General features: G+C 56.8%; 1 protein-coding gene across 2 annotated transcripts in view; it reads left to right on the top strand.

Annotated features, from left to right (window-relative positions):
- The window catches only part of UNC5B (unc-5 netrin receptor B), a 78,212-nt gene that overhangs the window by 49,391 nt on the left and 14,248 nt on the right, over positions 1-14,573 (top strand). For both annotated transcript variants that reach the window (XM_080823468.1, XM_080823467.1), the window contains exon 2: positions 11,533-11,757. In XM_080823468.1, coding sequence (XP_080679594.1) covers positions 11,533-11,757 — 225 coding nt within the window. The remainder of the gene's footprint in view (positions 1-11,532; positions 11,758-14,573) is intronic.

Here is a 14,573-nt window from a genome sequence, read left to right as displayed (position 1 = left end):
GGAGCTCCCCCTGCCCCACGCGAGTCTGTTTCCTTCCCTCCTTCCAGCTTGCATCAGCCTTTTGAAGCTCCATGTCATCACTGAGTGGGTCATCACCGAGTGGGCCAGGGCTGGGATGTGGGGCAGGGTGGGGAGCGGGGCACCTGGCCCGCACCTGGAACCCAGAGGAAAGCCTTAGGGCTATTGATCAAGAAGTCAGCCAGGCCTCTGGCAGCCCCAGGAAGGCATAGCCACCATTTCTTACTGCAAAATGAACAAACAAACAAACGAACAATTATAAAACTTAGAGCACCGGGCTGCCCACCCGGCAAAACAGTTTCACACTTCTGACCTTGGTGTTCCTGACAACCCCAGGGGGTTGAAGCAAGTAAAAGTGGCCCCATTTTCCAGAAAGCAAGATTGAGGCTCAGAGGGAAGTGGCTCACCCAAGGTTACTTTATGAGCCAAGGACAGCACCATGGATTTCAGCCCAAGAAAAATATAAGGGATTATAGGGGCCTGGAGAATGAGCACTCCCTGGGGTAGTCCAGCATGCTTTCGGGAGGAGGCGGGCTGGCTGGCTCCCCAACTGAGAAGGAGGGGGCTACAGACATAGCTATCGATTTATTTCTGCACTGACGGTGGGTCCGCAGGCAGAGGGACATCACTGTGGGGCTAGGCTGGAAGCAGACGGAGCAGGAATCTGAGAATCAAGATGTGGGATCCCTAACCTTGAACTTTTGCTGGGAGCTTCCCATGGGTGTGACTGAAGCTTGACCAGAGCTCTCCAAGGCTCTACCATAGGTGTGATTAAGGGGAGATGAGGACGTCTGATGAATGAATGGAAGAGTGGGAGTGAGTCCCTGCCCACCACCCTGTCTCCCTCGAGATGTGCCTGAGTGGCCATGCGGGTCTTCCCCTTGGCCTGGGGCACCTGTCTCCCCATGTCTCCACTGCTGAGAACTCAGCTGTTGACCCAAGACCAGGGCCAGAGAGGACTGAGTACCCCAAGAGCACTGGGCTGAGTGCCAGGATGCCCACGTTCCAGCCCCTTTGCTTCCCACTTGCTCTGTGACCTGAGACCAGTTAATCCAACCCCTGGGAGCTCGAGTCTCCAAGGTCTGCCTCCCTGGGGACCCATGGAACCTTAGCCCAGTCTTAGCCTTGTGGAAGAGGCAGAGCTTCCAGGGCTGGAAGCCACCTTCCCTTGCTCTCCGGGCCCGAGCGTAACCCCAGGTGGATTCCAGGCCCAGAAAAAAGACAACAAGGAGCCCCGTGCTGCTCACCTCGCCCTCCACTGCTGGCGCTCTCGGCTTTCTCTTTCTCTGTCCCTCTCCCCGTGACTCCACCTCCACCTCTCTTCATCCCTCCTCCTTTGTCCCAGGGCCTGTTTCGGAGATTGGCAAAGGCCAGAGCCTACTGCCCATTTTCTCTGGCCCTGCTGTGGTTCTCTTTGTGCAAACGTGATGCCCAGATACTAGGGTTGCTGTAGCGACCCACTGGCGGTTTGCCCTTGGACAAGTCATTGCTCCTCTCCGGAAGGAAGAGTTTGGATTCAGACCTGAGGGCCCTATAGCCCAAAGTCTGAGCTGCCTCTGGGTGCCTGCCGGGTGGCCCACAACCCGCACTGGTGCAGGGTCTGCCCAGGCGTGGTGATGGTGCTGAGGGCGGCCGGCAAGGATCATAGCCAGTTTTCTGCTTTGCAGTGTGTGGGCGGTTGTCTCCCCTTTGAGAGGAGGGGTTGTTCAGCCCGTGAGTGTGAGGCAGAGAAGGAGAGGAAATTTGTGCCCTGGGGCGCTCCAAGAACAGGCCTGACCCTGGACTTCCCAGGAGGGCATGCAGACAGCTCACCCGGAAGGAAGGGCAGCAGGGACCTCATTGCTGCCCCACCAGGCAGTCCCCGAGCCAGAGGCTGTACCTATGGGCTTTTTCACTCTTTCGCGAGATAGGGACAGGACCCTGGGCGTCTTTCTGCTCAGCACCCAAATGTGCCAAGCCACCAATGTCATTGCCCTGTGGCTTTCTGCATCAGCTCTGTATCCCGCTGCTTCTCCAGCGACCTGGGGTGCGGTGCTGGGGGCAGTCAGCCACGCTGGCCCGCGCCTGTGCCATGTGGGACCTTGCTGAGCGCCAAAGATGCGTTGTGCATTTAGCTTGTGGTTTCAAATTCTTCAGTTAAGGGCCTTACAAGGGAAACAGAATATGGAACTGTATATCGTGGGACCTCGGTAACAAATAGGCGTCCTATCTGTAGTCCGAGAGGAACGACGTCCTGTGTTAATCCTGGTAAACAGGGGGTGGGAATGGGTGGTTTTTATTTTCATCCTTATTTCTTCCTCAGTTGTCATCAGAAAAGGCCAAGAGGGGAAAAGAAAGTGTTTTCATTAGAAAGACAAGGAGGATTTTTTTTTTTTAAGATTTTATTTATTTATTTGACAGAGAGAGAGAGCTCACAAGTAGGCAAGGAGGCAGGCAGAGAGAGAGAAGCAGGCTCCCTGCTGAGCAGAGAGCCCGATGCTGGGCTCGATCCCAGGACCCTGAGACCATGGCCCAAGCTGAAGGCAGAGGCTTAACCCACTGAGCCACCCAGGCGCCCCAAGACAAGGAGGATTTTTAAAGTAAAGTCCCTCCTCCTGCCCTGGGAGTTTCTAGAGCCCAGTTTCTCTGCTGGCTTTGCAGCTCAGGTGCTGTGTGATTTTGAGATCAGGCCACACCCTCTCTTCTCTCCGTCTTGGAAGACAAGGATTAGATGGTCTCTGAGGTTCCCTGGGTTAGCAGTGTCCTATAGGATCGGGTTTCCAAAGGGACTGCGTGTGTCCCAGGGCTCAGGTGAGCCCAACGTGTGTGCGTCCCCTCTGGCTGCTTCCTCCCACCTCCACCTGCCACCCCAGGTGTTGGGAGAAGTCCTGCAACCCCAGTAGGTCCAGCTAAACAAGCAAACAGGATTTCCAGGTTCTCCAGGAGCTTGCCTTCCAGAGAGCAGACTTGTCCAGACACAGACAGGGAACAATCAAATACAGGAAGAAGGGATTCCAGAGGTGAACGCTGTCAAGAAAAACAGACAAACAAGCAAAACAACAACAACAACAACAACAAAAAAAACCCAGGACAATCTGGGGATGGCACAGGGGAGAGCAGAGGAGGATTGGTGTACACAGCCCAGTCATGGGAGGGCCTCACATGGGAGCGGCAGGTGGCACTGAGATCTCGGGGACAGAGAGTTGCTGCAAGAGTACAGAGAGATTGGCCCGTGGTGCGTGTGCATTCCAGGAGAGAAGAGCAAAGGCCCTGTGGTCGCAATAAAGTAGGCACATTCAAGGGGCAGGAAACACGCCTGCGGGCGGGGGCGGATGGCTTGGGGCACAGTGATGATGGGTGAGCCTCTGAAGTCAGAGGGTTCGGTGCTGGGTGGGACTTCATTCCAGGTGCAAATGGCAGCCGTCAGAGGCTGCAAGCAGGAAAGGGGGATTGACCTCTGTTTCACGAGATGGCTCCAGCTGCTGTGAGCATCTCGGATTGGAGGGGAAGGGGGAAGGTAGGGAGCACAATGAGGAAGTCCCAGCAGAAGGACCTGGGCTTAGGGAGGGAAAGGGAGCCCTCCCTAGCCAGGACTGGAGCCACTCAGGTGCACCCCATCCCAACTCTGAACGGAGGAGAGATGACCAAATAAAATAGAGGGTCTCCCAGGGGACCCGAGCCATGGCCATTGCCTTAGAGCAATGACATAAACAGCCCGAAGAAAGGAGTCACTGTCCCAGCCTAGTGGCGGGGATCCCGGGGAAAAGGTGGTGCCCTGTGACCATGGGTGTGGTCTGCGGGTGTCTGCTGCTGGGGGCATGTGTGTGTCTCGGTGTGACACCAGGCTAGCAACAGGTCCCTCCAGGCTAGGATGGATCTCTGTTTGGCTAGGCCATCCAGAACAAGTCTGGGACTTGTCAGACCCCAGAGGTAGGGAGGCCAGGTGCTGGGGTGAGGACGCCAAGACCCTCTTCCCTTCCGGCAAGCTAGTGAACTCTGGAGAGACTCTATTGGCTCATCTGCAAAATGGGCAGGAAACTAGCTGCCCCTGCTCATCCCTTAGGGCCTTGTGAACCAAAGGAGGCCTGTGGTTTAACAAGAAGAGCTTTGGGTTTCTCATTAGCTGTGAGCCTGAGCATGTTCTTTAATTTCCTTGATCCTCAGTCTCCTTCTCTGTGAAATGGAACACCTAGCTCACAGGATTACTGTACTGATGGTGTTTGTTATCACACTGCTGTTGGTAAAAGGTTATTTTCTGGAATGTGATGCATAAGGGGGCTTTGAGCCCCTTGTCTGGGAGAAGAGGTGGAAGCAGAATGCACCCCAAGCCTCCTTAGGGCCCAAGCCTCCAGGCATAGTGACACCCTGGGACCTAGGGCTTCGAAGGGGAGCCAGAAATTAGCTCTAGAAAGGCCCAGGCTGAGGGAGTCCAATGGCTGAAGGAAAGGTGTGGGAGGAGGGACTCCTGTGTGGAATGCAGCCTCCCCAGGCCCCACTGAGAGTCTGAGGCTAGACCCAGTAACCATAGTGTCCCTCCTGACTTTGTAAGTCGTGTGGCCCCCAGTAACATGGGGCCTGGGCTCCATTCTGGGACTCAGTGCCTCCCGTCAGCTCTTCACTTGCCCTCACTTGTCCCTGAGTCCTTCCATTTCTCAGGGTCAGCCAGACACCCCCCTTCAAGATGTAAGCCGCTGCCCCAGCTGGCCATCATGGTGAGGCCACTTCCTGTGGCCAGCACAGGAAGTGATGTCATGGGCCCAGGCATGTCTACAGAGGGTGTGGGAAAAGGGCTGTGCAATGGGCCTCTTTTGTTAGGAGTAACTCAGCGTCCCCCAAGCCCGCCAGCCCCCATTTGTCATCGGTAACGGCCATTGTAACTGCCTCTGAGGGGGGCCCCAGCCTGAACCCCACAGCCGCCAGAAGCCAGGGCCAGATGGAAGAAGGGCTTTGTGTCCAGGGAGGGGTTCTTCCATGGGGGGTTTATGTGTTTTTAAAACATAATAATAAGTGGGCTCCTTTCCCCCCTACTCTCTGCATTCCCCACTGAGCACATCAGCCTCGCAGTGAATGGAAGAGATTTTCCATGCAGTGGGAGGTCAAGTCTGGCGAGAATCAGCCCGAGTCCAGGGGCTAGAGAGACTGTGATTGCTGATGATGAATGTGCCCAGCGTGGGGTGTCTCTCTCTCCCTCACCTCCCGCCTGCTCCCCTCTCCCCTTCCAGCCCTGCCCCGTTGGCATGGGCGCCGCCTCAACGCCAGCCAGCCTTGGAGACCCATGGCCCTGCTCAGCTACAGGTGCCCACCTCCTGCTGCTGAGCCTAGGGGTCTCGGGACTGGCCCTGTCCCCAACCTGGGGACACAGACCAATGGGTGGGGACGGCAAGGCCCTCCGTAGCCACCACGGTGGCCTCATGCTCAGGTCTCTGCCCTGGGCAAGACCAGAGGCTGCCCCGGCTGATACAGGTGGTGATGACTTTCCATCCCAGGCAGGGGGAATCCAGAGACGAAACGTTTGCCCCCGGCCCTGCTCTGCCCATGCTGTCTGCCCTCCTCAGCCCCGAAGCGGAAACTGCACTCTGGTCTGGCTTGGCTATTGATTTGCTGTGTGATGTTGAATTAGTTACATTCCCTCTCTGAGCTGGTGGAATATAGGGCTCCAGGCCCCTTTGACTGTGACTTTCTATGCTTCTGCCTTTTCTCCCCTTTCTTATAGATGGCTCCAAGAGGTGAAACAACCTCCCTGAGGTCTTGGTGGCAGAGTGGGGATTCGAACCCGTTCCTCGCAGGGTCACCGTCAGGGAAGCAGGAGCGTCTGGTGATAGTCTCCCTTGTAGGAACGTCTGAACACTGTAGTTTTAGCTTTTCCCTCTCCTCAGGGGTAGCTCTGGAAAATGCAGTTTCTTCACCTTGGTCCTGAAGCCACTTCCTTCACCTCCAAGGCCTGGCTCCTGCTTATTCTAGTTGCTCAGATTCTGACACCTCTTAAGCAAGCCCATGGCCTTGGTTTCCTCCCTGCCAAGTGGGACCCTGTGTCCCCACACTGGGCCCTGCCCAGGCCTAGCCCCTGGGAGGGAGTGTTGAACCTAGCACAGCTCCTCCTGGCAGGTGGGGACGGGGCTTGGGCTCCCGGCTCTGTTTCTCCGTCCTGCAGGCTCCACTCACCTACTAGAGGCCCTGGAGGCCGGTTACTCGGTCCTAACACGGTGGGAGGACACCAAGGAAGGTGTGGCGGGCTCCCTGCTCTCCAGAGTGGCCACCAAAGCTATTAAAGGAAACTTGGAGCTGCCAGAAGCAGGACGTGCCTGCCGGACCCCCAACCTGACCACCCCCCGCCCTCCATACTTTAAGTGGGTTGGGAGCAAAATGGAACTTGTCCACAAGGAAGCCAGGTTGGTGGTAAGGGGGTGCAAAACTGTGTCTCATGACTATGTGAAAGCAAGGCGAGAAGGCCAGGGGAGGCAGCCCCACACTTCAGAGGAAACACTCTTCTGTGGAAACTCAGAGGTTAAAATTGTAGCAATGGCTGGAACCTCAGACAGCAAATTTCAGTTGAAAGTAAGAAGGACTTTTCCGTTAGGTCGGTTCAAAGGAGAACCTGGCTGAGACGAGCAGCGGTGGTGAGTTCCCTGTCCGTGGAGGGATGCGAGTCAAGGTTGGATGGAATGGATGGGGGATGTTGTACAAGACAGCCCTCACAGTAACCTCTCTCCCTGTGACTCTACATCTATGTGACACACATGACACACGTGACAAGAACCCTCAGGCAGCTGTAGGTAAATTGGAAGTGGGGGTTTGAATGGCCCCCACAAGTGGTCCCACCTGGAGGCGTGGGTGGTCCTCGTGAGATGAGGCCTGGGGTGGGAGGGCCTGGGCCTGATTGGGAGAGCCCAGCAGCAAATAGTCCCTCCCCCTTCCTCCCTGGGCTCCCCCACACTGTGCCATAGGACCACAGTCTGTGCAGGGGGCCTTTAAGCGAGGAATGACAGTGGCAAAAAAGGTGACCACGCTCAAAGGAAATTCGCTTCAGCAATTAAAAATGGACCCAGTAGGGGGTGCCTGGGTGGCTCTGCATTAAGTGTCTGCCTTTGGCTCCGGTCATGATCCCAGAGTCCTGGGATCAAGCCCCGCATCGGGCTCCCTGGTCAGTGGGAAGACTGCTTCTCCCTCTCCCACTCCCCTGCTTGTGTTCCCTCTCTCACTGTCTCTCTCTCAGAGAGAAAGAGAGAAAGAAAGAAAGAATGACAGAAAGACAGACACACTTGGTGGGACATCTTCCTGCCAACAGGAACTCCAGATCTGGATCTGGCCTGGCACAAGCAGGCTGCCCTCTGCTGGGGGCTCTTCTCAGGTCTCAGTCTCCTCTGGAAAGAGCTGTAGCAAAGCCAGGGCGACAGGTGATGGGAAGAGATGGCCCTTCCTCCCACTGACCAGGTGACCTTGCCATGAGGCAGGTCCCTGGGTGCCCCGTGTCTTCATCCGGAAAATGGGAAGATAATCCTCTGCTTGGGGGCTGTGGGAAGTAAAAATATTTAAAGTTCCTGCCACGTAGTAGAAGCAAATCCCAGTTCTAATCCAGAAGTCAGATTCAGGTACCTGAATGCCCAGATTATCTCCCTCGCTCTGCGGCTTACTGGCTGCATAGCCCTGTGCCAGTGACTTCATCTCTCTCGGCCCCTGTTTCCTTGTCTGTAGTAAAGGCATAATAATAGTACCTAATGCATAGGGCTGTGGTTCCCAAAAGTTGTGCCAAAGCACCCCAGGGTGCTGCACACATTCCCAGGGGTGCTATGGGAAGTCGTTCATCTTGAAGGAAAGACAGCCGTGCTGAACAGCTGCCAGATATTGCCACAACTGTTGGCTCAAGACAGCTGTCGATGTCAACATCGTATCCTACTTCTGTCCTTTTCGCATCATCCTGTCTTTGCAGAGGTGGAATTTGGGCATTTGGAAGTACTCTGAGACAGACAGTGAGGGTGGTGGGGCCGGTCTGATTCCAAGACTGAGAAGCAGTACCCAAACGGCGTGCACACCCCACACGACTCGTCACTGTGGCTCTTTAGGAATGGAGTACAGATCTTACTTTTTCTTTCAATTTATGGGTCTTGTTTTTTCAAAAGGCTGCCAAGTTGTTGGGACATACACATGCTCACGTGCACGCACACACACACGCGCGCACGCGCGCACACACACACACACACACACACACACACAAGCTGTTTAGATCTAACTATTTAATAAATAGAACCTCTAGGAATTTCTTTTGGCCTTGGGGTAAAAGTTACCAAGATACTAAAGACCGAGGAAGTGTAGGAGGCTGTTTGGGGGTTGTTGGGGGACTCTGAGTTCAGAGGAAAGCTGTGGGCAGAGAAGTCCCCTGGGGACCCTGAAACTCCATCAGTCTTCTCCCTCTGGGCTGGCCCTTGGCCGGGACGCCTGTGGAGCCTCCTTCAACTGTGACGGCCCAAGCCAGGGGCCAAGCCAAGGAGGGGAAGTGCCCACTGATGAGGCTGGGGACCTAGCTTAGCTGTTCCCCAGACCCTGGCAGCACTCCCCACCCCCCAGCCCCACTTTTATTGAACTTGGATTCACTGACCACCTACTACATGCCAGGCAAACATAGAGTCTGCCGGTGGTCTGCCTGGGGAGGAGTTCTCTGGTCAGACCTGGTCCTTCTTGTCTCCTGGCCGCATCCGAATTCAGGACCCCAGGGGGGTAGGGACGTTGTAAGGGGGCACCAGCTACATCAAGATCCCCCCCTGCCCTGCCGGGCTTGGGGAGGCATCGATGAGGATCCGTGGCTGCATCCCTGCCAAGGCCAGAGAGGAAGCTTTGTGCCAGGGTGGAGAGGAGGGCTGGGGTGGGGATGGGGGGGGGCGGGGGCCGCCAGTCTAGGGCCCTGCTGCGCTAATGGACGTGTCTCCTGTTCAGTTTCCTCCGCCGCGTCTGCGCCTGCTTTATAAATGAGCCGCATTAGGGTTATAAAACCAAGTCGTAAATACCAGCTGTAGTGCCGCAGAGAGCCAGAGCAGCCATCACCTCGGGGGTTGGGGGGCTGGGGGCCGTATGGTTAGAAGAGGGAGCTAGCAAGTGACTGGACCCACGGGCTCCCCTGTACCTTCTCTGGTGACCTCCACCCCCCCAGAGGGAGGCCTGGTCCCCCCATTTCACAGATGGTGGTACCTGAGGTCAGGAAGGGTGACTTCAGACCCAGAGGTGGCTCCATCTGAAGTCTGTGCCCTGCCTCACCCCCCTCAGGTCTGAGACTGAAGCAAGGCTCTTGTGGCAGGGGTTGGGGAGCGGGGCACAGAGCCTTGCCAGTGCTCTGCTGCCCACACGCCCTCCTGGCTCCACCTGCTCTCCGGCCCCTGGGAGTCGCTGTCCCGCTCCCTGGGCGGGGTTTCACCTTGCCGTCAACTGCCCCAGCTCCCAGACCCCAGGGGCTGCCAGTCTTCTACCTACATGGAAGGGGGCTTCCTGCCCAGCAGAGGGAGGTGGGCATGAACAAGCCCTGGGATCCTCCGTGCCCTTCCCAGTTTAGCTGCCCACCAGCCAGGGAGCTTTGGTCTGTCGTTCCCCCACACAGACGGTCTTCAGTTCCAAAACAAGGACGGTTGCAGCCTCGCTGAACTTTTAATGAGAGAGTTCTTAGAGTTGTGGGGTCCTGGCTGGTGTCAGGACAGGATCCATCCGGATTCTCAGACGGGGGGATGCTCACCCTGTCCCCGAGCTACTCCAGCAGCAGGCCGTCTGGAGTCCTGGGCAGTATCCCAGAAGCTGGGGGTCTGCCTATCGGGTTCAGAACTTGGCTGTGCCTCCTGCTAGCTCTGTGCCCTAGAGCAAGCTGCTTCACCTCTCCCAGCCTCAGTTTCCCCACATAGAAACCAAAGACTCCCATAAATACCTTACAGAGTTGTTGCAAGAGTGAGGTAAGCTGACTGTGTAAAGTGCTAAAAACACAGCCCCTAATGCCAGGCGAGCGCTAGTCGCCATTTTCATGTGACGATGTACACCTACTATGCGCTTGCCCCCTCCTGGGTGCTCACGCTTGTCTAGCTCTTGTGGTCCTCAGAACAGCCCAGGGAAGGGCGTTGACCTCCCTGCCGTCTTCAGAGACAAAGTATCATGCTGGCAGTTAAAGGGCTGTCCTGGGGTCCCATGGAACATGCTAGATGGAGCAGGATTCACACTTTCCTGCTGACTTCCCCTTTGCTCCCCCCGGGACCGACTGTCTGGAGTCAGTGACAACCTGTGCATGTTCTCAGAGCGCCTGAACCCCCCACCCTCACCCCAAGTCTTAGCAGGAGCTCCTGGGCCGCAAAGAGACGGCTTATTTTGTTCATTCTGCTCTTGGAGAGCGGAGAACAGAGTGTCCCCTTGGCCCCTTTGGACATAGGGGGCTCCTTAGGGCCATGCATGCCCCATCGTGGCCTCCTGGGCTGGGGGCAAGTGCTTCCTGGGACCCCACCCCACTGGAGGGACTGGGGTGCTGGGACAGTGACAGGCCGTGGCTGGCAGTGAGGGGCTGGGCGGATGCACACCCCTGCGGTTTAATCATTGTTCCCTCTGGAGCTTAGCCCCCCATCGTTCGCTCCAGCCATCTGATTGTTTGGCGCTTGGTGTCGGAAAGTCTATTTTCCTAAAGTGGATAGTGAACCAATGGGCTGGCCTGGCCTGGTTTCCCTCCCTCCCAGCACTGGTCGTGGCCGGACCCTCTCCCTTCCTGTTTGTCTCACCTCGTGAGGCACTGTTCTTTCCAGAGAGGCCGGCGGGCCAGGGCTCCCATTTGGCCCCTTGTTGGGGAGGAGTTGTAGCGGGCACAGCCTATCTGCGTTCCCAGGCTGCGCAGTTTTCTTGTCTGCTATTAGGGTGGAGGGTGTGCATTTGGCTGAGGAGGGAAGGGCTGGGGAGTGGGGCATAGAACGCGCCGAGGAGGGGAGGCTCTGTGTAAACACTGCTGGGGAGGTGGTCTCCCGCTCCATGCTGCTGCCTGCCTTGGGCATTCAGAGGAGGAGGCCCCATGGGGGGGCCAAGCACCAAGGAACCAGACCTGGTGCAGCCACCCCACCCGACCCCACCTCATGCCTCTGGGGGTCCTGGCTTATCTCCCCACCTCCACCAGCCCAGCAGGCTGGGGCTGCCAAGGAGAGCTGTGGCTTTAGGGCAAAACTGGCTGTTTTGTAATCCATGCCAGCCCTTCACGTCCTGTGGCATCACCATGGGAAACCGGAGGGAGGCTTAGTAGGTCCAGTGCAGGGGACACTGGGGAGGGCTCGAGGGGTGTTCTGGCCCAGACAATCCCTTCAGCTCTCTGGGCCACCCTGACATCTCTGTCTGGAAAGAAGGAGAATCACCCAGGGTCAGAGAGCTAGGACTGGCTCCAAAGCACGACCTGGTAAGAGCTGGGGGAATGGGGAAACTGAGGCCCCAGGAGGGCCAGACCTTGCCCGTGTCACAGAGGGCATCCCGGCTGATCTCCAGCCGCTCACTGCCCCCCACCCCAGCCTCAGCCTCATGAAGCCCACCCTCCCTCCACAGGCACGGATTCCGGCACCGAGATGCTCCCTGACTCCTTCCCATCGGCACCGGCTGAGCCCCTGCCCCACTTCCTCCAGGAGCCCCAGGACGCCTACATCGTGAAGAACAAGCCCGTGGAGCTGCGCTGCCGCGCCTTCCCTGCCACACAGATCTACTTCAAGTGCAACGGCGAGTGGGTCAGCCAGAATGACCACGTCACACAGGAGGGCCTGGATGAGGCCACGGGTGAGCCTGCCCCACTCGTCCGGTCACCTCCAGGGCACAGGGGTGCCAGGGATGCTGGGTCCTGGGCCTGGCTCTGCCCTGGGCTCTGTGTGAGACTTCACATGGCCATGGCGCCCCCGGGGCCTCAGTTTCCCCTCTGGGATTCATCCTGGATCCTCATCTCCCCAAGCATTGGCCACATGTCCCTGTCTGACTTTGCACTACCAAATGAAAGAGCACAGAGTCCTTTTCTCTCTGTCTCCGGCTTACATCAGGGAGCAGTGGGGGGCGACGGGGCGAGCGTTCCTCACGCACACACTCTCGCGCTTGCACACTCCAGCACCTGCTGTGCACCCTTCATAACAAGGAGGAGCTGCCCCGTCCGCAGCCCCGGCCCCCCAGCACGTACCCAGGTTCCGGGACCGTCCTTAGTGTCAGAGGGCCTCTGGGTTTGTGGGAAGTGATTCTGTTCCCGTTCGTAAGATGCTGCGTCTCCTCCTCCAGCTGTGTTCGCTAAGTAGAACACCATGGAGGTGGTGCTGGGACAGAGCCCGGATCCCGACAGGAAGATGCGCGCGGGGTCCAGGGCACCCCCAGAGGTGCCCCTGAAGCCAGTTGGGGGCTTCTGTGTCCCCAGGCCCCTCAGAGGGGGTCCTTTCCAGGGCTCCAGGGGACCACTGCTGCTGGTGACCTACAGGTGGCCAGTGCCAGGCAGCCCCAGCCAGGCCCAGGTTCTGGGGGGCCCCTCACCCCACAGCCCGCCTCTGCTTTGGTCCTGCTGCCGCCACTTCTTCCCTCATCCTTCTCTCCCCCCTTATTCAGCCCTCTCCTGTTTCCTTCTGTCTCTCCCACCTCTCCCTTTTCACTCCTATCTGTGTCCATCTTCCTTCCCCATGTTTCTTGGTCTGCCCCCCCTCCCCACACAACATGTTCTCTCTCACTCTCTCTCCTTTCTCCCTCCTTCCAACTTCTATCTTTCTGGGAAAAGCTCACCGATTTCAGAACCACCCAGGCTTAAAAATACACCCCAGAATGTACTTTAATGCTACTCAACTGTGTACGTTAAAATGGTAAGTTTTAGATTATCTATATTTTACCAACATTTTGAGAGAATTTTAGAAAACAGATCTGGAGTCTCATGCTTCCCCAAAAATCTAAAAAATAAAATAAAATAAGGAATTTTTTTTAAGATTTTATTTATTTATTTGTCAGAGAGAGAAAGAGAAAGAGAGCACAAGCAGGCAGAGTGGCAGGCAGAGGCGGAGAAAGAAGCAGGCTCCCTGCTAAGCAGGGAGCCCGATGCGGGACTTGATCCCAGGACCCTGGGATCATGACCTGAGCTGAAGGCAGCGGCTTAACTGACTGAGCCACCCAGGCTTCCCAAAAAAGGAATTTTTAAAAGAGAGAAAAAAGAAATGTACCCCCAGCCACCCCTGTGGCTGCATGACTCTGGGAAGTTCCTCACACTCTATGAGCCCCACTTCCTGTCCTTGTAAACTGGGACATTAACGAAGGTCCCCATGGGGGTGGAACATGGTGGGGCCTGCTCAGTGTTGAGCGTAGTGCCAGGACCCAGCAGGCACTCAGTAAATCCCATTTCTTCCATCTTCTTTCTGGCTTTTTCTTGGCCTCTTTCCTCTTGAAACTTGCCCTTATTTCTGTGTCCCCCTGAGGCCCTCTGGCCCAGATCAGAGGTCAGCGGTGGGGGTCCAAACCAAGCAGAAGGATGGTGTACCCCGCTGGGGCCTCTCACCACCCCTGCAATTAGGAGTGATTGTAACAGCACGGCCCCTACTCCCCCGGCTACCAGGCCCACGAGCGCCCCCTTCCAGCGCTGTGGGAAAACCAGGCTGGGCAGGGAAAGAGAACTGAACAGCCCAGTCATGCTCCCTAGGGTACTTTCACAGCAGGTGGGGGGTGGGCCAGGGTCAGAGGGGCCTTCCCTCCAGAAGTGAGGCCTGGCCCAAAGCTGATGGTGACTGGGGGTGCATTATGTACAGGGGGAGACCGAAGGTTGAGGTTGGGGCCAGGATTCAGACCTGCCCAGCCACCCAAACCCACACTTGACCACCATGCCACAGTACCACGGAGAGTACAGTAGACAATCCTACCCTCGAGGGGCTTATCAGAACCCATGTGTAAGCATGAGAGGAAGAGCTGGGACACGTGGCAGGGAGGAGCAGCAGCTTTGGGTATTCTGAAACGGGATAGTCATGAAGGGCTTCCTGGAGGAGGAGGCCTTGCAGTCCTCCCACAGGCTTTGGGGGAAGAGCTTTAGATGGGCTTCCTAATCCAGAAGGGTTCACTCTTTTTCTGAGCATAAGGGGCTTTGTCAACAGTTGGCAGGAGAGTGATGGATCCTGTCTGGGTAGGCTGTTGGATCCAGTATCCAGAGAGGCCTCCAGGCCCTAGTAGGGAGCTGTTGAGAAATCGGTGGGATCCCAGGAAGAGGGGCCTCCCACCAGCTCCAGCTCCTAAGCAGAGAGAGGCCACATGCTGTCTTCACATATTTGTGGAAAACCTTTTCTGTGCTAGGTCGTGGGCCCCAGCAGTAAACAGAGCAAAGCCCTGCTTTATTCCCCTGCAGGAAATATATAATTAACACAGGACCACATCAGTAGATGATACAGTTCCAGAGAGTGGTCAGTGCTGTTGGAAAACCAGGCTGGGCAGGGAAAGAGACCTGCACAGCCCAATCATGCTCCGTGTGGCACTTTGACAGTGGGTGGGGAGTGGGCCAGGGTCAGTGGGGCTTTCCCTCCAGAAGTGAGGCCCAGGTGATGGTGATTGGGGGTCCATTGGGCACACGGGGGCCAGAAGAGAGTTCCAGCCAGGGA

This window comes from Martes martes, assembly GCF_963455335.1.
Source record: "Martes martes genome assembly, chromosome: 14".
Lineage (NCBI taxonomy): Eukaryota > Metazoa > Chordata > Mammalia > Carnivora > Mustelidae > Martes > Martes martes.
This window is presented reverse-complemented; position numbering and strand designations above follow the sequence as displayed.